The sequence below is a fragment of the Drosophila novamexicana genome, unplaced genomic scaffold, assembly GCF_003285875.2.
Source record: "Drosophila novamexicana strain 15010-1031.04,08,12 unplaced genomic scaffold, DnovRS2.1 tig00000974-arrow-arrow-pilon, whole genome shotgun sequence".
Lineage (NCBI taxonomy): Eukaryota > Metazoa > Arthropoda > Insecta > Diptera > Drosophilidae > Drosophila > Drosophila novamexicana.
Genome location: NW_020824834.1, coordinates 1,601,502 through 1,624,184, shown reverse-complemented (window position 1 = coordinate 1,624,184; position 22,683 = coordinate 1,601,502). Strand labels below are relative to the sequence as shown.

Sequence of the window (22,683 nt, the reverse complement as noted above, 5' to 3'; positions counted from 1 at the left end):
AGCGCCGTTAATTGTTGCCAGCTGAAAGGCCACGATTTCGCGATACATGTGTCGACGGGGCGAGGCCCCTTCTAAATACAAATCTCAGCTCCAATAATTCAACGCCTTTTGATGCTAAGCACGTTTCGCAATTGCAAAAGTACTTTGAGCTAAAAAAAAACTGTTCGCCAAAATATGTTTCGCAGAAATTACGGAAAAAGTGCTCAAAAACCCATAAAACTAATAAAAATTGGGCTGCTACCGACGGCAAATAGTTTTTTTAGCTTGTCGTCAATTAGTTGAAAATTATTTTTTATTTTAATTTGAATTTTTATATTGTGTGCCAGCTTTATGCATTCTGTTTGAGTTTATTAAAAACAAAATACATATTTTACAATTTAATTAACAATTTGCTAAGTTTATTTCTATTTTTTTTACTATGATTTTTCTTATATATTTTGATTTATTATTGATTTATTTCTTTGCGGATAATAATAATAATAATTATAATGATAATGATAATGATAATGATAATGATAATGATAATGATAATGATAATGATAATGATAATGATAATGATAATGATAATGATAATGATAATGATAATGATAATGATATGATAATGATAATGATAATGATAATGATAATGATAATGATAATGATAATGATAATGATAATGATAATGATAATGATAATGATAATGATAATGATAATGATAATGATAATGATAATGATAATGATAATGATAATGATAATGATAATGATAATGATAATGATAATGATAATGATAATGATAATGATAATGATAATGATAATGATAATGATAATGATAATGATAATGATAATGATAATGATAATGATAATGATAATGATAATGATAATGATAATGATAATGATAATGATAATGATAATGATAATGATAATGATAATGATAATGATAATGATAATGATAATGATAATGATAATGATAATGATAATGATAATGATAATGATAATGATAATGATAATGATAATGATAATGATAATGATAATGATAATGATAATGATAATGATAATGATAATGATAATGATAATAATGATAATGATAATAATAATGAATAATGATAATGAAATAATAATAATAATGAAAAGAATATCCTCTCCCTGGCTCCTGCTCCCTGCTCCTGCTCCTGCTCCTGCTCCTGCTCCTGCTCCTGCCTCCTGCTACTGCTCGCCTGCTCCTGCTCCTTGCCCCCCCTCCTCCTCCTGCCGCCTCCTCCTCCTCCTCTGCCTCTGCCTCCTCCTCCCTGCCCCCCGCCGCTTTGCTTGACCTGCCTACTTCCCGCCGCTCCCCGCCGTCCCGCCTTGGTCAGCAGCCAAATGAAAAGGTCCTGATGCCGAATCAACAGCTGGGGCGGACCCAAAGCCATTAGGCCCAATTAAATGGTCGGGCTATTTAATTGAAAAACTTTGCCAGAAGACAAATAAAAGCGGACGCACTCTGGGCGTATACGTAATTTAATCGGTGGCCCATTCAAACTTACCGACTGCGACGATGTCTGGCATGGAAATGCAGCCAACGCGTCAGTTCCCGCAGCTTGGAGTTGCGATCCGCCTCCTCATCGTCCTGGTTGGCCGCCGTCTCCTCCGGATGCAAATGATAGGGATCATGCGTGTGGTCGGTTATCATAAATGTGGGCCTCGTGTAGGCGTAGGTAGGCGTGGACATTTTTTGCGTTTTATTTGTGTTTGATTCACGCAATTCTCACTGGGCAGCATTTGCCGCGCTTTGTTTGTCTGGCATTTTCCGCTTTTTTTTTGGGGGTATTTAATTTTCCAAAAGAAAATTTAATTACAATTCGTTGGCCATTTGGCGCTGGGCTTGCCTTTTGTGTAGCATTAAACCGCGAGCGAGCTCTGTTTTCCGTTCACTGAAATTGATTTCGAGTGAAAAACCAGAATGTGACAGTTTTGTTTTTAGGGAAAATTGTTTTGTGCGTGGAAAGCGTGGAAGGCGAACCAGCTTTTCTTTGCGTTCTTTCATTTCCCAGTTTCTTTTTCCCTCTATGGCAATTCTCTTGGCACCTGGCACGTTAATCTCTGCCCTGGGACGCTATTCGCTTTCACTTGACAGCCGAATTGATTCGTTTTTCCATTTCCCCATTTCCCAATTTCCCAGACCCAACAAATTGCCAACAAGTTCAAGCATGACAGTCTTATGCAACTGCTCCGCCACGGTCGCATTGTGCGTAATAATTATCTTGAAGGCTGTTTAAATAATTATATTTTAATTGTTGTCTCAGCTTTGCCGTTTTTTTCGTTATAATTCCCAACAGGTTGAAGCATTGTATAAAATAATTAAATATGCATTACGTCGTTCGAAATATGTTTACAAATTATGATGAGGTATAACAAGGAGACTATAAATCAAAGGTTTCTAAAGTATACATTGATTCTAGCATCAGCTTTGCTTCTCAACGTTGTAATTCCCAACAAGTTTAGTCTCATATATTTTGTTTTTCCTGTGGGAGGCATGAAAAATGGGCGAAAGGGTTTGGATTTGCCTTTAATATTATTTCACACACATTTTCAAAGAAATTTTCACCTAGAGTTTCACCTAGAGGTGAAATTGTTCCACCTTGCTGGGTGAAAGCTAAGGTGGAAAATGGGTGGAAATTAAAATTTGATGAAAACAATTGGACTTGGCAAAGAAAGACGAGTTTTAAATGAAAAGTCTTAATGATAGAATACTTTTATTTTCAAACTGAAACACTTTGGTTTGTGAATTTTCTCTAAATAGAGTTTACGAAAAAGACATCGAGAGATTACGAATACAAGAAAAGCCTTAAATTGAATTGATTTTATGCAATCGAGTAAAGCATGTCTTAAAGCTAGTATAAACAAATTCAGAACAGATTCAGATTTGAATATAACTGAGGCCAGGCTTAAATCTTGAATAGATTTGAATATATGTAGTTAATGCCAGCTGAAGACGACGTGGGCCAGCAGCAGGTAGATGGTCATGAGTGCGATCTGGCCCAGCATCATGGGCAGCACGGTCTTCAGATACCGTGTAAAGGACAATTTGTAGCCGTGCTGTTCGGCTATGCCCGCCGCAATGACGTTCGCGGAGGCGCCGTAGAGGGTGCCATTGCCGCCGAGGGAGGCGCCCAGGGTCAGGGCCCAGATGAGCGGCTGCATGGGCAGGCCCAGGGATGATTTGGCCACCAGCGAGGTGACCAGCTTGACCATCATCGCGGCAACTGGTATGCTGTCCAGCACAGCGGAGGCCAGCGCCGTGATCCACAGTATCATGGCCAGAGCGACGGCCAGTCTGTGGCCCGGCTGCACGGCCAGGATGACGTGCTCCGTCAGCTCGGCTATGCTGACGAGCAGCCCCAGACGCTCCACGCACTCCATCATCACGAACATGGCGCCAAAGAAGAGCAAAGTTGTCCATTCGATGCGATGTATCAGATGCTCCATATCATCGCGATCTAGCACAATCAGCAGCAGGATCACGCCCAGCAAAGCCACCCAGCCCAGGGGCAGGGTGCGCCAGTGGGGCACCGATTGCACCAGAAAACAGACGATCACGAAGAGCAGGGCGCCAGTCGATTGCAGCAACAGTTTCTTATTCTTGATCGGGTACTGAAAATATTAAATGTAAGATTGATAGAGTGATTGATTGATTGATTGACTGATTGATTGAAGAATTGCCTGAATACAGCCCAAACAGAGCTAGGCTGAGTTTTCCGCCGTATTAACGTTATATAATATAAGTTATCTTTCTGATGGGGTTATTTTCACCCACACGAGTGGAAAATTGGTGGAAAACAGTTTTCGTATATTTTTAACAGATTAACTTGATTGGGCAAATTCCACCCGAAAGAGTGGAAAATAGGTGGAAAACAGTTTTTTGCAAATTTTGTTATGTTCTCGCGACTGATTTGAGGGTAATTGAGAAAATTCCACGCCCACAAGTGGAAACAAGTAAGAGGTTCTAGTCGGGAGCTCCCGACTAGGGGACACCCTGAACCCTCTTCTTCCAACATCAAATGCATATATATATTCTATTTTAGAACCTATATGTCAAGTTTGGTGACTCTAGCTCTGATTATTTACCAAAAAACAAAAAACAGGATATCGATATCGATTTTTATCGATTGCTTGGAAACGGAGTAAGTTATCGATTATCGGAAACAAAATGCTTCCTTCTGCCTGTTATATACATTTGATTTCGCACAAATACAATATACCCTTATACCCATTTTTAATGGGTTCAGGGTATAAAAAGCCAAACTTCGTGAAAATCGGATGAGATTTGGCCGAGATATGGGGGTGGAAATGTTGACCCATGTCTATATACGAATCTTGGGGTAAGATTTGGACATGATTTTCGACCAAAAAATCGGTGTCGAGATTTGAATGCCACATTATTCTAGAGGGAAAACCATGAAGAAAAAGCCAAACTTCGTGAAAATCGGATGAGATTTGGCCGAGATATGGGGGTGGTAAATTTTGACCCATGTCTATATACGAATCTTGGGGTAAGATTTGGACATGATTTTCGACCAAAAAATCGGTGTCGAGATTTGAATGCCACATTATTCTAGAGGGAAAACCATGAAGAAAAAGCCAAACTTCGTGAAAATCGGATGAGATTTGGCCGAGATATGGGGGTGGTAAATGTTGACCCATGTCTATATACGAATCTTGGGGTAAGATTTGGACATGATTTTCGACCAAAAAATCGGTGTCGAGATTTGAATGCCACATTATTCTAGAGGGAAAACCATGAAGAAAAAGCCAAACTTCGTGAAAATCGGATGAGATTTGACCGAGATATGGGGGTGGTAAATTTTGACCCATGTCTATATACGAATCTTGGGGTAAGACTTGGACATGATTTTCGACCAAAAAATCGGTGTCGAGATTTGAATGCCACATTATTCTAGAGGGAAAACCATGAAGAAAAAGCCAAAGTTCGTGAAAATCGGATGAGATTTGGCCGAGATATGGGGGTGGTAAATGTTGACCCATGTCTATATACGAATCTTGGGGTAAGATTTGGACATGATTTTCGACCAAAAAATCGGTGTCGAGATTTGAATGCCACATTATTCTAGAGGGAAAACCATGAAGAAAAAGCCAAACTTCGTGAAAATCGGATGAGATTTGGCCGAGATATGGGGGTGGTAAATGTTGACCCATGTCTATATACGAATCTTGGGGTAAGATTTGGACATGATTTTCGACCAAAAAATCGGTGTCGAGATTTGAATGCCACATTATTCTAGAGGGAAAACCATGAAGAAAAAGCCAAACTTCGTGAAAATCGGATGAGATTTGGCCGAGATATGGGGGTGGTAAATGTTGACCCATGTCTATATACGAATCTTGGGGTAAGATTTGGACATGATTTTCGACCAAAAAATCGGTGTCGAGATTTGAATGCCACATTATTCTAGAGGGAAAACCACGAAGAAAAAGCCAAACTTCGTGAAAATCGGATGAGATTTGGCCGAGATATGGGGGTGGTAAATTTTGACCCATGTCTATATACGAATCTTGGGGTAAGATTTGGACATGATTTTCGACCAAAAAATTGGTGTCGAGATTTGAATGCCACATTATTCTAGAGGGAAAACCACGAAGAAAAAGCCAAATTTCGTGAAAATCGGATGAGATTTGGCCGAGATATGGGGGTGGTAAATGTTGACCCATGTCTATATACGAATCTTGGGGTAAGATTTGGACATGATTTTCGACCAAAAAATCGGTGTCGAGATTTGAATGCCACATTATTCTAGAGGGAAAACCATGAAGAAAAAGCCAAACTTCGTGAAAATCGGATGAGATTTGGCCGAGATATGGGGGTGGTAAATGTTGACCCATGTCTATATACGAATCTTGGGGTAAGATTTGGACATGATTTTCGACCAAAAAATCGGTGTCGAGATTTGAATGCCACATTATTCTAGAGGGAAAACCATGAAGAAGAAGCCAAACTTCGTGAAAATCGGATGAGATTTGGCCGAGATATGGGGGTGGTAAATGTTGACCCATGTCTATATACGAATCTTGGGGTAAGATTTGGACATGATTTTCGACCAAAAAATCGGTGTCGAGATTTGAATGCCACATTATTCTAGAGGGAAAACCATGAAGAAAGAGCCAAACTTCGTGAAAATCGGATGAGATTTGACCGAGATATGGGGGTGGTAAATTTTGATCCATGTCTATATACGAATCTTGGGGTAAGATTTGGACATGATTTTCGACCAAAAAATCGGTGTCGAGATTTGAATGCCACATTATTCTAGAGGGAAAACCATGAAGAAAAAGCCAAACTTCGTGAAAATCGGATGAGATTTGACCGAGATATGGGGGTGGTAAATTTTGACCCATGTCTATATACGAATCTTGGGGTAAGATTTGGACATGATTTTCGACCAAAAAACCGGTGTCGAGATTTGAATGCCACATTATTCTAGAGGGAAAACCACGAAGAAAAAGCCAAATTTCGTGAAAATCGGATGAGATTTGGCCGAGATATGGGGGTGGTAAATTTTGACCCATGTCTATATACGAATCTTGGGGTAAGATTTGGACATGATTTTCGACCAAAAAATCGGTGTCGAGATTTGAATGCCACATTATTCTAGAGGGAAAACCATGAAGAAAAAGCCAAACTTCGTGAAAATCGGATGAGATTTGGCCGAGATATGGGGGTGGTAAATTTTGACCTATGTCTATATACGAATCTTGGGATAAGATTTGGACATGATTTTCGACCAAAAAATCGGTGTCGAGATTTGAATGCCACATTATTCTAGAGTGAAAACCATGAAGAAAAAGCCAAACTTCGTGAAAATCGGATGAGATTTGGCCGAAATATGGGGGTGGTAAATTTTGACCTATGTCTATATACGAATCTTGGGATAAGATTTGGACATGATTTTCGACCAAAAAATCGGTGTCTAAATTTGAATGCCACATTATTCTAGAGGGAAAACCATGAAGAAAAAGCCAAACTTCGTGAAAATCGGATGAGATTTGGCCGAGATATGGGGGTGGTAAATTTTGACCCATGTCTATATACGAATCTTGGGGTAAGATTTGGACATGATTTTCGACCAAAAAATCGGTGTCGAGATTTGAATGCCACATTATTCTAGAGGGAAAACCATGAAGAAAAAGCGAAACTTCGTGAAAATCGGATGAGATTTGGCCGAGATATGGGGGTGGTAAATTTTGACCCATGTCTATATACGAATCTTGGGATAAGATTTGGACATGATTTTCGACCAAAAAATCGGTGTCGAGATTTGAATGCCACATTATTCTAGAGGGAAAACCATGAAGAAAAAGCCAAACTTCGTGAAAATCGGTAAATTTTGACCTATGTCTATATACGAATCTTGGGGTAAGGTTTGGACATGATTTTCGACCAAACAATCGGTGTCGAGATTTGAATTTGAATTAACCGGATTCATTTTAAATTTTGATCAAAACATCTTTGTGCAAATTCACACTTTTCGAAAAATTCACCCAACTGGGTGGAAAAGGTAATCAAATAAAATTGGTATTTTTTTCACGGAAGCAGAGAATGAAGTGGGAATTGCAAGTTAGCATAGGAAAATGGAAAAAGTCTCGCAATTGCGGGAAATAGGTGGAAAAGTTTTGGCTGAAAATCCATCTGCCTGCTTGTATATTCTTTTTGTGCGGATTATATATATTTTGTTATACCTTCTGCTTGAGCTCATCCAGCGTGCTTGCATAGATCTCTGTGGAGCCGACGCCGCGTTGTTTGCGCCTCAGCGTCCGCTTCAGGTGCTTCACCTTGCCGTGCAGCGTGCCGCGCACCAGTTGCGCGTCCTTCGAGCAGACGGCGATTGCGTTCAGTGCGCGTTGCCACACCCTGATCTCGCGCCGCAGCTCGGCCAGCTCCTTGGGCTCATTCAGACGCAGCTCGTCAATGTTGCGATAGTAGAGACGCAAATACGCGCAGCTTTGCAGCACCGCCAGCAGCACGCCGGGCAGCATGTGGGCCACAAAGGTCAGGAAATTGACGCCCTGCGAAGAAATGAAAAGTTTCAAGTGGGCTTAAATAGATGCGAGTGCAGAAATGCATGAGAAAGTTCTAAGGGAAAGACTGTGAGATTCTTCAAAATTTCTTTTTATAAATTTTAAGAAATACAAGTCGAAGTCTTGATGTAGCGGTTGTGCTTCCTCTTGCCTGAGCTCTATACTATGCTACGAGATATCCATGCTGGATTAACTCTTTCTATAGGTGTTATGTATTCTGACTTAACTCGAGTGCTTCTAGTCCGATCTTTATGAAATTTCTTGAACTTAAATATGGCAAACAAAAGTGTGTATATACCAAGACCCAAGGCTCTATCTTAAACAATGAGTTTTTTTAAATTCTTGAAAGAATGCAGAGAAGTATCCAAAAAGTGAATTATTTTCCACTTTAATATGACATTCGAGAATCTATAGACCGAATTTGGTGTATATAGCTGCCATAATTCTCGAGTTGCGCTTAGAAAACCTCGTCTCAAAATCGATATTTATCGATAATTTGAAAATGAGTGAAGATATCGCAATGAAATGAGATCGATATTTATCGATAATTTGAAAATGAGTGAAGATATCGTAATGAAATGATATCGAAATTTATCGATAATTTGAAAATGAGTGAAGATATCGCAATGAAATGATATCGATATTTATCGATAATTTGAAAATGAGTGAAGATATCGCAATGAAATGATATCGATATTTATCGATAATTTTAAAATGAGTGAAGATATCGCAATGAAATGATATCGATATTTATCGATAATTGGAAAATAAGTGAAGATATCGCAATGAAATGATATCGGGAGCATAAAAAACAGAAGTTTTAACTTACATTCTCGACGATAAAGTGATTTGTGCCGACGATAATGCTGATGGGATCTCCAATGGGGGTTAGGGCGCCGCCGATGTTCGCATGGACAATGATGCCCATGACGACGGGCAGGGGATCCAGCTGCATGACCTCACACAAACGTATGGCCACGGGTGTGAGTAGCAGCACGGTGGTCATGTTGTCGAGGACACTGGACACAAGGCAGGTGGCCAGGCAGAGGCTGTAGATCATGGGCCAGATCTTGCCGCCGGATATCTCGAAACAGACGACGGCCAGATAGTCAAAGACGCCCGTCTCGGTCAGAATGAGAATGAGCAGCATCATGCAGAAGACGAGCGTTAGCAGCTCCATGTCCATCCACTGTTTGATCTCCTCCATGTTGGGGCGATCCTGAAAGACGGCCAACGCGGTCACAGACAGCACGGCGCATATCATTGCCGCAAACGGACGATCCAGCTGCTCCCAGACGAGCAGCCCGTAGAACAGCAGCAGGATAATCCCGGCCAGAATGCTGCCCGTGCGATTGTTCACAATCAACGGATTGTAGCTCAGCTCCAGTGCCAACTCCTGCCCCGCATCGCTATAGATGTGCAGACGCATCTGGCTGGCGGTTTGGGCGAGCAGCTCCTGCAGCTCCGCGGTCAGCTGGAAGGTGTGATTGCGAGGCACGGCGGGCGCATGGAGCAGCTGCTCCTCGCTCACCAGGGTCAGCTGCCAGGGCGCCAAAATATCCTGGGGAGGATTGAGTGGAACAGCTAGAGGCAGGCTTTGGCTAGGTTTTGACTTACCTGGAATTCCTTGCTCCGATTGAGGCTAAGCTGCGGCTGCACAAATAAATGAGCTCGACTTGGCTCCGACTCCGTCTCCGTCTGCGTCTCGTTCGGCTCCTGGCCGAGCAGCTGGCTGGAGGAATCAAAGGCGCCGAGCAGCTTCAGCCGAAAGTCGCCCATGGGCTTTTGCTGCAGCTGAAAAACTAAAAGAGGGCGGGCTTTAGCTTACGGTTGAAGGAGCAGCTCCTGGCTGTCTACCTACATTTGCCGTGCTCGCCCTGCGGCACCTGGACAATCTTCTCCAGCAGCTGCTTCTCGCCGACGCTAATGAGGACGGCCGCGGCGAATAGCCAGCAGATCAGCAGGCCGCAGCGTTTCCAGAGCTTGTCGCGCTGCAGCTGCTCCTTGGAACGCTTCGATCTGTGATGTATGCGCCGGGCCAGAGCCTTGGCATTGCCGGGCCCGTTCGCCTGCGGCTGCTCCTGCTCCGAGTGCGTGGTGGTCACCTCGTCGTCTGTGCTCTCCACGCCGTTTTTCAGCTTGATGTCCAGATAATCGGAGCCCGCATAGCTGGAGGCGCGACCTCTGGACGGGTCCTCCTCCTCGCCGGCGTCCAGGTACGCCTCCTCCGGCTCGCTGTCGCCGCCGACCATGGAGCCTGAGTATATGAATAATGCATGAGCTATTTATTTTCGTTTTATTTGCCTACTTGACGAGGGTCAACTGCGTGTCAGGTGCGTGTCAAGTGCTTGTCAAGCGCTTGTCAATTTCTCGATTTGACAGCGTTTAATATTCGACAAATGCGTTGCCTGCTTTTCAGCTCAATCAAAGCAATTATAATAACAACATTTACTTTTATTGTTGAGAAAATAATAATCGAGATTTTGGGCTGAGTTGGGAAAAGTTATCGATAATTTTGAAATACTTTTTCTTGTTAAACAAACTGAGCTTGAGATAAAGTTTTATTTGAGGTAGAAATGCCAATCCCATTCAGAAAATTTCCTAGAAATAGGTCCTGAGTCATGTTTGTCCGACTAGTAGATACCCTGCAATCAGCTAGATTCGTTCTTAGAGCTAATTTGTAAGCTAAATCTGCTCTGCACTTGAGTGTCCGACTGGTAGATACCCTGCAGCTTCTAAACTTCGTTATACACATTCCAGCAAACATTCTTCTTCTTGTCGACATACTATACACACACACACACACACACACACCAGCCTTCTCCCCTTAAGTTATTTGTGCTTGCCTTCGTCCCATGGAAATGTCTACCCGAATAACTTGGCCGTTTATTGTCTGCTCTTCAGGGCATTAATATGGCAGCAAATTGCGTGTACATACCAAAGACCGAGACTATTTAAGCAACTATTTTTATTGTAGGGGGAAGGGAGTTAGGAGGCCAAACAGCGAATTATTGTGGATCTGTGTATGCCTAACGAGAGCCCACATACTAAATCTGGCATCTTGAGCTCTCGTTAGCTTCGAGATGTGCTCAAAACTCAGTTGATCGACGCAGATATTTATCGAAATTGTCTTTTATCGATAACGACTTTTATCAAAATCGACTTTATATATATTGATTTTCATGGTTAAAGCTTGTTAAATTGAAAACTGAGCCAATCGATAAAATATCGATGCAGATTTCAATCGTTATCGACTTTATGGCATCGTGGAGAGCTATCGTTAGTCTGCCGTTTTCTATCGATATGGACTGGTTTCGATATCGAATTTTATCGATATATGTTTCTATCGATTTTAGCTGATTTGATTGCATCGTGGCGAGTTATCGATAGGCCCAGTCCTTAGGGAGAATCTGAGATATGCTCAAAAAGCAGTTTATCGATGTAGATTTTTATCGATATTGACTTCTTTCGATACCAAATTTGATCAATAACGACTTAGCTTGATATCGATAACAACATATATCGATATTGGTCTTTATCAATATTGGTTTTTATTTGTATTGTTATCGATTTCGATTACTATCGATTTAATAGCAATGGGGTGAGTTCTTAATTGCGAAAACACGAAATTACTCAATTCCCTCTAGATAAAGGAGGTTTCTAATAGCTTCGTCGATTAGGCATAGCCGTCTTGAGTCTGGAGACTTGCAATATGAGCTATATATTAACCTTACGATACTTTGGCCACACCCAAAGGGTGAAAAAGTTATGTCTTGCCCAGTTTTATAGCTAGAGTCAACAAATTTCCCATGCAGACTCTGCTAGGTCGCCAAGTAGACAAGCAGAATAGATTTTGCGAACAGGGTATTGTGCAGTCGGTTACTCCCGACTACAACAGATTGGAGAGGTGCATCTTGAAGGTGCTTTTAGAGCAAGAGGATACCAAACGGGGCTCTTCTTTAGGCCGGGCAAGTGCTCATCTTTGTATATACCCTGTAAATGTAAACAGATGCGGCCATGCTCGACTTACCGTAAATGCGTTCGTTCTCCATTTGAAAGCTGGCCATGCTGGGATCATGTCGTATCTCGGCGGGCAGCGCGCGCCACACCTGCAGCGACTGCTCCGTGACCCCCGCAGCCTGCCCGGACCCGGGCTGAACGTCCAATTGATTCGATTTGCAGGGCATGCGACGCTGCAGCTCGATGTTGCAGCCGCCTGCGGCCGGGGGACGACGACGACCCAGACGACGCAGCATCTCGAGCAAACCCATGACCAGATCCGTATACAAGGGGGCAAATGTTTGACTGGAGCACTTCGAACTGGAGCTCGGACATGCGAGCGGCCCGCGACTCGAGTTGCGACTGATGCGCGTCGAGTCGAGCCGAGAGTTTGCGGCATTTGCTTGGCTTCGTCGTCGCTTTCAATATTGAATGTGTGCCCCTGCCACCACGGCCCGCCCACTTCCAGGATGGGGCCGGCGCCTGCGCCAGTTTTTCCATAGAATTCTTTCCATCTATTTTTTTTGTCGGCATTTCCGTGTTTTGGTCGCAGTTTCGCTTTCATCAACAAGTTTCCCTTTGTTATGGCTAGTTGCCATATTTATGGGGACGTGTCAGCAGCTCCTCTCCTCCTCTCGCTTCCCTAATTAAATCATTAATTCACAACTGATTTTTTTTGCGCTCGAAATTGCGCATACGACATGTGTGCACATTGTCTGTGCGGCGTTGGCACGTACCAAACGTGGGGTAGCTCAGACCCAAAACGTGTCGCAAAAAATTTGAAAAAAAATTCATACAAATCAAATAAAATTCCTAAAATAGTGTTTGGTGAATAAATGTCGCTCGCAAATCAGAACACTTCTGAGTTACAAAGTTTTTTTGGCCTGGTTAAGCTTCTGATTTATAAACTGGCTCAAATTGAGCTGCAGTCTTTAATTTGGGCATTTGTTACGTTCATTTGTCGTAATTTTTTATTTTTATAATTTTTATTAATGCATTATAAATCAAACTGAACTTGTCTTCATAGAAAATTGGGCCTGCTTTTCTATATCTCAATTTAATTACATTATACATTTTGATTATATATAAAATTGCTAATATACTATGCGGCATATACATACATGGCGCTGGCATACCCATTTTAGCCGTTTTATATTTTACAGGGTATAACAACTCCAACTCTTCAGTTCTAACCTCAATTGCCTTAGACATATTGGTTTTGAGCCTCGCTAAGCTGGCTCAGCAATGGCAAGCACCTACACTTGTTTGGAACTTGGCTAACAGATAATTGGCAAGCAATACTCATAAATAATATCTAGCAACATAATGGTGTAGAAACTTTGCTAGTGGTGTGAAACTGCGCTGCTAGCACGCTAAGCAAGTCAACGCACTATTCTATATGATGTGTATGTCAGATAAGAACAGTGCTTAGTTTCGTTTCGAACCTGTTGAGAGTTTTTTTAATTCGTATGCAAGCCAACTGACTTGAACTTAATGTCTGTCAGGGTATTTATTCTGCGCAGATAACGACATAGGCTGGCTGCAGTGTTTGCCAGAATGATGCTGTTCTTGGTGTGAAACCTTACTAATAAGTGGCTAACATGGTGAATGTGTATTCGAGTTGAAAATATAGGAGCAGTATTCACCTCGCTGGTTTTGCTTTTGGTGAAAAACTGCACTAAACGGCAGCTATCACATTCGAAGTCAATGTATAGAAGCAGTATTCACCACGATGGTATTGGTGCGTATATAGCTGTCTGAGGTGAACACAGTGAATCTTGTGTGGGGTGTGTGCATAGGGTAATAACTGTGGTAAATTTCGGAATAGATTTTTGCTGTTAAACAAAGCAGAGCTTATTAAAATTCGGATACCCCACATTAAGCCCCTGTTGTAAGTCTTAAATTGTTAATACAATAGATTTTATAAGATCTAGGGGAAAGTAAGCAAAAATTAAGTTTTTATTGTGTATTAAAAGTAAGCGTTCCCAAGCCGAGCATTGGTTCCCGATCCCCAAAGCAGACCTCCCTGGGATACAGTTGCCTTGCACCCAATATTTCAGCGCGCTTAAGGGCCATTCCATCAACTGGCTCCACTGAGGAGTCCACATGCCAATGGCGCCAGAGTCGATTACAAAACATAGACATTAAATGCAGAGGATGTGACACTAATTGCATTGATTTACCAGGCCCAATAGGCCAGACACAAGCTCAACCAGCCAGCCAGGCAGAAGGCAGGCAATTCAGGCGACAACTGATAAAAGTGGCTCTAGGAGAAGTGGGTCCACTCCAACATTGTCCCCTCCTTCCCTCCCTCCCTCCTTCCCTTCATCCCAAACTCCATTGAAACCCGTTCCGAGTCAACAAACTCCAGTTGCTGCTTCCATTGTACGTTTGTTGTTGCCCTTTTTCAATTATGCTAAATTATTGCCTAATGACATATTAATTTACGTGTGGGCGGATGTGGGCGTGGCTAATGTATTAGTACAAGTGTCCCGTTTCCAGGGAGTCTGAATTTAAGTTGATTTACAGTTGAAATGCCATCGCAGTTACAGTTTTACAGTCACTTTGCCCTTAAATATGTAGGCTAAATTTATAGTTCCTTTCGATATTTGCTTCGATTTAGAAAATATCGATAAATATCGATTTTCAGACAACGTTTTTAAGCACTTCTCGAAGACTTTAAGAGGTAGACGCAACAAATTTGGCAATTAGGTTCTCTATAGTATATACAGATGGAGAATATTTCGATATTTGCTTCGATTTAGAAAATATCGATAAATATCGATTTTCAGACAATGTTTTTTAAGCATTATTCGAGGAATTTAAGAGGTGGATACAACAAATTTGAAATGTAGGCTCTCGTATGGTATATACAGATGGAGAATATTTCGATATTTGCTACGATAAACAAAATATCGATAAATATCGATTTTCGGACAATGTTTTTTAAGCATTACTCGAAGACTTTAAGAGGTAGACACAACAAATTTGGCATGTAGGCTCTCGTATGGTATATACAGATGGAGTATATTTCGATATCTGCTACGATTAACAAAATATCGATAAATATCGATTTTCGGATAAGGTTTTTTAGCCATTACTCGAAGACTTAAAGAGCTATTTACACAAAATTTGGTATGTAGGTTCTCGTAAAGTATTTACAGCTAAAGAATATTTCACTTTTTTGATAACTACCCACATACCCTGTAAATGTTGGCAAAAGCTCATGCGCAAAGCAGGAGCCTCGCGCCTTGGTAATGTCAGCTTTAAGCGCCGTAAATTTCACAAAGATCAGTCCATAACGACCTGAGTTAATCAAGAACATATGGCCCGTATATGAACTGGATCAAAGCGAAACAGCAGCAGGGCTTCTGTGCAGGGTATCACTTAGTCGGACACTCTCCAGCATGCTTTAATTGGGCTTCAACATTTTAGTGTTTGTTTTGCAAATCGTTTCCAACGCATCCATCGTAATACCATCTGGCATATTTTCTCGGTTCTCAGTTCTTATTCTTACTCTTGTTGTTGTTGTTAAAATCTCTGGCTCATTTGGCTTTTAATTGGCCATTTAATGGCTGGCCTCGACGTCTGGCGAAATGAGTTTTCGCCCAGCTGTGTGCTTTCTGGCCAGGTCTTTGTCGATTTTCCGCGTCCAAACAATGTAACTGGCAGGTGGCGTCGCCTTTTGGCAATTACCTGGCGGGGCTTTTGTAGTCCTTGAGAGCGAGAGCATGCTTTCGGTCAAAGCATTTGCTTTTGGCCCAGCTCTAGGCAAATTGCGAGCTGCTGGGAAGTTGGGTGACTGAGGAAGGGAGGGGGGGGGGGGGGGGTGCCTTTTAGGCCCGGCCTCTTGGCGCACATATTGCATTTGGCTTAAAGGACATTTCCGGCTTTTGCCTGCGGCCTCTTTGAATGCATTTCTTGCTTCTATGCATTTTTTCCTCTACACAGACACACACACACACACACACACACACGCACACACACGCACACATTTTCCTACCACTTTTAATTAATCAGCCTGCCATCGACTTTGACGTTGGCAAACTCCAGTCAATATGCCATACCCAACTGCCAATAAGAGCTGCCCCCAACCCCCCTCTCTGTTTAGCTCCCCTCCCCTCCCACGAGTCCGCCCGAAGCAACGCCTCAACCCTCAGTTGCCTTTAAAGCCTTTAAGCCCTTTTCTAATTCAAGCTCATTTCCTCGCTTCTCTCTCTCGCTCTCGCTCTCTCTGCTTCTCTCTCATTTCCTCTGAACAGTTGCCTTTTCTGGCTTTTGTTTCTTTTCATTTCCTTTGACTATGCCATTTGCTGCCTTTTTGAGTGCTGTAGGTCATGACTTGGTAAGTTGGTTTTTCATGCATTGTTGAGAAATGCATTGCGAACAAATTTTACGAACAAGGTTGTCAGAGTATTGATTAAAACTCTTGCCTGTACTTTATGTAAGACACAACATACTTGAATTTGAAAACGAACTTTATTTAATTTAGGTAATTCAGAGAATTTGCTAATTGCACCAACATACCCAATCGTGACGTCACAAATCATTCTGAAACTCCTCTGCCATTGCGTTGTGACGTCAGCATTTCATATTTTTGCATTCCTCTTTGCACTCTCAAGAAAAATGTAATGCCGTTAATAATAAGCATCATGAATGCGCAGAGCTGTTGAGGGGGGGGTGGGGGCGTAATTCGGTACGTTCACTGCGCTCATGCCATTGGTCGCAGCGCTTTAGATGCCGTTATCTTCGAAACACGCCATGCGAATGGAGTGCAGTGCAGGAGCTTCGCTAGCTGTGCGCTCGCACTTGCACTTGTATTAGTGCGAATGCCGGCTGAGCACAGGCGCGAGCCTAATGAGCCGATTGCCGTCTTTAGTTTGTGCGCGTCTGCCCCGTCGATCGTTCGTGTGTTCGCTGCGCGCGCCTTGAAAATCGTAAAATCCTCTTTTAATTAGTTTATATTTGCTAAATTGTGTTCCATTAAATAGTGCGGTTCGTGTTGTGTGTGTTTGTTAATAATCGATCTACGTTGCATAACAAATAATCAAGAATTAATATCAGAAAAAATGCGTCGCATCGTTTTTGCTGCTGAGCTTTTTCAACAAAAATTGGCGCGCAATTAAGAGAGAGCGAAGGAGAGAGAGACTGAGAGAGAGCGTGGGAGAGCTTGGAAGTGCATAAAAGATGTTCTCAAGCAGGTAAGCGTGTTTTTGTATATATATATGACCTAATGCAAAGGGGTATATTGTTTCTGTGGGTCAGTTTGTTTTTTCGATGAAAATTAAATTAAAAAATTTGTTTAAAAATGTACAAAATTTAGAAATAAATTAAAAATAATATTCATGCATGGAAATCACAATTTACAAATTGCCTTAAATATAATTCCTGCTGGGAATAAATATGATTTGAGATTAAAAATGCGTACTTATCTTAGGCAAAATTTCTAAAATTAAATTAGAACCAGAAAATGTCGTAAATTTTATTTAAAACTTAATACTGCTCAAATGAAAGGGGGAGCCCGAAGGGTATTCATCTGGCCCTTGCCTTCAAGCCTGTCTCTAATAAAATCTCTTAAACACAATTTTCATCCCGACTTTGTCTAAAATTGAAGACCATATGGATCTAAAATTTAGGTCCTTATTTTTTGCGTTGTGCTCTGCCTTTTGTCCTCAATGGAGTCAAAGGGGTTTTTAAAACGAATCCAGTTTTCGATTTTTTATCGAATTTTCCTCGCATTTTCCTCGCCATTTTTTTCCCCCGGATACGCTGAGTGCGCAGCTCGTTGGGGCGCTCTTTTTGGTGTCTTTTATGCGAATTTTTTTTGGTATTTTTTTTTTGGCTTTTGTCGAGCGTGGCGCAGCGTCGCTTTTGGCGTCCATTGTTTACTTCCGCTTCCGGTACGGGGCACGGCATATGCAAATATTTTCAACATGATTGCATTTCTCTATTTTGCTTGCTTTTGTGCGTTCTTGCCGCGACAAAACAGATTGATTCCAGTTAAAAGCGAATAATCAATCAAATCAAATTAAAATTCAAGTCTCAGCGAAACTGAAATTTACAATATTTCCCTTTTCCAAACTTCTGTGTGTGTGTGTGCGTGTACTTGTGTACATAAGTGTGAAGCAGGTGAAAAGCCTCTTAGTGCCTTATACGAATATGTTCTGCTTTTTCTATATATTTTTCAAAATTCCCCTTCGCCTAGATTGACTGATTGATTGATTGAAGCTCTGCGCAGAGCTCAAACTTGATGAGCTGCAAAGCTGCATTTTTCACAGCTTTTAGTTTTCGTAAGGTCTCGAATTTGTGAAAAACTTTAAAATGGAAAACTTCTGGAAAAAAAATGATGCTGATTTAAGTTTGATTTGATCGAACATAAGAAAATCGTTGGCTTACTTTTTGCAAGTATTTATTTTTCACATTACAGGGTATCGCATAGTCTAAAATGTGCTCATTTGTCGGCTTGTAATCAAATTTATTTGTTGATTTACCAAAATGAGCTTCGCACTTTTTACGCGTTTTTAAGCACATTTCGAGTCGTCCTTCTTCTCGCAGTCACTTGAACTAATTATCTCTAAATATTTACACATGCCGTGCCCCCTTGCCTCCCCCTCTCCCCTCCTCCCACTCCCACGTTACCCTTCCGTGATTTTCGTCTGCGTGCCTTGTTTTCTTTCTCTTCTTTTGCCACTTTCAACTCTTTAGCGATGTTCTGCTTCGGTGTCTTGTAAATATAAATTAAGACAAGAGAGTCGGTATACGATCGGCAGATACCCTGTAATCCCAGAGCGTAAAGTAAAAGTAAAGTAAAATAGCTGTATGACAAATGTAATAAAAACTTTTTAAAATAAACATATATTTCATAGAATCTCTGAAGAGAGAGCGGAATCAGGAAGTTTACAATCGATATTTATCGATTTTGGGGAAATTAAGTGAATTAGCGATAGCTTAAAAGAAACCTGGCTTGCGCCTTGAAATTAACTGCTAAGAAGTTAACTCAAAATCTTCTAACTCTCCGCTGGGAGATATATTGCTAGATATATTGATAGATATATACATATATATTGCTGATCGAGAATATATATGCCTTTTCGACTTTGAAATTCTTTCTTTCTCATTTTACATTTGGTCAATGGAATTGCTCCTTTCTTTCTCTCGCTGATCTACACATTTGATCAACTCTATTATATCCTTTCTTTTCCTGTCTCTCATACACATTTTCCCCTTACACCCGCCCTTACAGGGTATTACCGGCAGTTTTTTGATGTTGTTCTGAACGCCAGACGTGAAAATGTTGTCCTGCCTGAGTTTTTGGCAAAACTTTGTCAACGACTTTTTGGTTTCGTTTGCGTTTTAAATAAATATGGACAGTGTAAAAGTGGAGGCATATTCGAGCTCGCAAGTCAGCAGCCCCTGCGAATACCCTCTAATAAAGTTTAACTGCATTTTGCAATATCAACTGCGAATGCTTTGCAAATTGTATTCGTACCAGTTTGCCAGCTTTTGGCATTTTCGACAATTAACAGAATTTATTATTAAGTAATTTGCATGTTCAGACACAACAAAGGCAACACTTGAGCTGGGCAAATGTTGCGCTTCGCCTGCGGCCAGTTGTTGGCCAGAGAGAATGGAGAATGCATTATTATTAACATTTGGCGAGCTACTGTGCTGCCGATAGTTGATCGCAGATAAATGTCTCAAATGTTGCAAATTAGAGGCCAGCATGAATTTGTGCTTATCGCGATGCTAGGCGTCAGTTATGCAGACCGAGATCTGACAGTTGCGATAGATGCAATATCCATATTGCATTAAATGTCAACAGAACAGACATTTGTTGCCATGAGAAACGACTGAAAGTGGCATATTTCGCACTGACTGAGCAAACGCAGAGTCTGGTCTGATTTATTTAGTTGTTGTTTAGGCGGGTTTTAAGTCAGAGAAAGATGTCTCACAAAGATTCTGAGATATCTTGTGTGTCGTATCATCATGAACTAAGGCAGTTTATTTTTCAAGCATTTATTTGTTTAATATGATATTAATATTAATTTGGAGTAGTTTTATCCAAAACAATTTAAACTTAATTAAATATTAGCTGATTAAGCTTAGCTATTTTTATACCCTGAACCCAATAAAAATGGGTATAAGGGAATATTGTATTTGTGCAAAATGCAAATAAATGTAACAGGCAGAAGGAAGCATCTCCGAACCCATAAAGTATATATATTCTATGTCCGTCTGTCCGTCTGTCCGTCCGTCCGTCCGTCCTTTCGTCCGTCCGTATGTATGAACGCAAGGATCTCAGAACCTATAAGAGCTAGAGACTTGAAATTGAATAGATGCTCCTAGTTCCCGCGCAGATCGAGTTTGTTTCCGATAATCGATAACTTACTCCGTTTCCAAGCAATCGATAAAAATCGATATCGATATCCTGTTTTTTGGGCAATTTTGGTAAATAATAAGAGCTAGAGTCACCAAACTTGACATATAGCTTCTAAAATAGAATATATATATGCATTTGATGTTAGAAGAAGAAGAGGGTTCAGGGTATCCCCTAGTCGGGAGCTCCCGACTAGAACCTCTTACTTGTTTATATATCACAAGTAAAACTGACCAAGGTCTTCAGATTAACGTAATATTTTGCACCATCAACAAAGTGCGAAGTTTTTAAATGCTTAAATTTGTTTTCTTGGCTACGATGTTTATGTTGTTGCACAATTGGTTGTTAAATATATTATATTTATCACTTGTTTGAGAATATTTTAACATTCCTAAATGTATCTCAAAAAGGTCTTGCGGTAATACTTTATTTTAACCTTAATTTTCGTGCAATCAACGGAAGCACAATGACAATTATTTATTTATTATTTATATATACCTAGTTGAAGTTTCCTTAAAGTAGCTCACATAGTTCCTGAGATATCTCACGTCGTCTTAAGCTAATACTGATTTGTTCAACATTAATTTTCATGCAATCAACGAAATCGCAACGATATATATTTATCACTTATTTCTATAAACCTGTTTAAAGTTTCAAGATAATAGCACACATAGTTCCTGAGATATCTCAGTTTAACTCAAAAATATTGCGCACAATCAAGCCCAAATACCAAAAGCTGTTAGATAAATTTTTGCCAGATATTTATAATAGATCGATATGCACCTTGAACTTCTGGAAAATCTCACAATAGCAGAAATATCTCTATTAAGAACTTTTCATTTTCATATTTTGAAAGAACATGTCTCGATCTCTGCATATTTCCTCTCACAATTCAAGGAACTTCCAGTTGTAAATTGCTTAAAATTACGCAATTAGCACTTGCTCACATAAATTGAAGACTTTAAGGCGATAACATAAAGAGGTCCTGAGATATATGTGCATGTGTTGATGCCGTGTGAGGCAACTTAAATGGCCAGTTGAATGATGGATGGATGCATCAGGAACAGACTCCGGCTCCGGCCGGCTCCTTTTTGTAAACCGAAACAGCTGCTGCTGCTGCTGCTGTTGGGACGCATCCATCAAAAGCTAACAGTCCCTGCGGAACACAATGGACACAAAGGATGCGTTTGGGCTGTTGCCGCTGGCCATAATGAAAGCCAACATTGTCAAAAGCCAGTTGGCCCAAAAGCCTTTTGTTGTGATTTATATTGATGGAACGATAAGCTGCAGCTACACCAACCATGGACCATGGAGCCACGCAACATGGGATATTGAAGCACTTGGCCGTAATGAATTGCGGCCTTGGCTCAAACTCCGCAGCTTCTTGTTGGCCACGATTTGGCAGCATGTGCTTGTTTTTACCAAAACTGAAAGCGACTACAGTGTTGAAAAGTTCCCCAACAGTCAGCAATGTCCAGACTCCAGACATAATTGAACTGCAAGATCTAGGTTCTTGATAACAAAACTTGAAAGACATGTTCCAAGTAGAGTTTCAATCCCAACTAAACAAATCTAATCATAATAATCCCTTATATACGCTTTCTTGCGGCTGAAAAGCAAAAGTTTTGATGGTTTGAACCAGCGCTTTCGCCATTTTTGAGAGCATGGTTTCGTCTCGTTTACAGTTTGAGATGAAATATTGTTATTTCGTGTTAAAGAATTTTATTTTAAATTTATTTTAGAGTACAAAAATCAGAGTATATAAATTATTTCTCCACACAGGAATTTCTGGTTCAAACCCAGCTGCTTGTGCGCTTCTTCAATTGCGAGTAGGATTATTTTCTTAACAGGAACACTTTGAATCGTTTATATAACTCAGTTTCAGCTTCGGTTAGCTCTCCTTTTAATCTGTCCACTCACATGACGGCTTTCGGTTTCATTTTAGAAAGTCGCAGGCGAATAGCATAAAAACCGTCAATTTGTTTGGCCTTTCGCTGCAAATTAAATGCAAGTTACGTCAATATCTTTCACATGAATATCGCTTTTTGTTGCGGCGCATAATTTGCATTGCCATGCAAATTGTTGAGGTTTCTTATATTTAATTGTTGAGACCATACAAATTTCAATTTAAACGTGCAACACAAAAAATACCAATTGTCAATGACATTGACTGCCCGCCCGTCTTTCGCACAGTTTGAGGAACCGGGTGTGCTTAAATGGATTTATTGTAGTTATTTCAGCTCAATAATGTATGTGAA

At 40.9% G+C, this 22,683-nt stretch overlaps 1 protein-coding gene across 1 annotated transcript; it reads right to left on the bottom strand.

The window, feature by feature from the left end:
* Positions 1 to 2,723: 2,723 nt before the first annotated feature.
* LOC115765511 (P protein) lies at positions 2,724 to 12,374 on the bottom strand. Its single transcript, XM_030709129.1, has 6 exons — positions 12,080 to 12,374; positions 9,911 to 10,306; positions 9,667 to 9,851; positions 8,879 to 9,610; positions 7,711 to 8,037; positions 2,724 to 3,609 (listed from the first exon to the last, which is right to left on the bottom strand). Exons 1-6 carry the CDS (start codon positions 12,318 to 12,320, stop codon positions 2,935 to 2,937), a joined length of 2,556 nt encoding a protein of 851 aa, XP_030564989.1. The 5' UTR covers positions 12,321 to 12,374; the 3' UTR covers positions 2,724 to 2,934.
* Between the last annotated feature and the right edge of the window lie 10,309 nt (positions 12,375 to 22,683).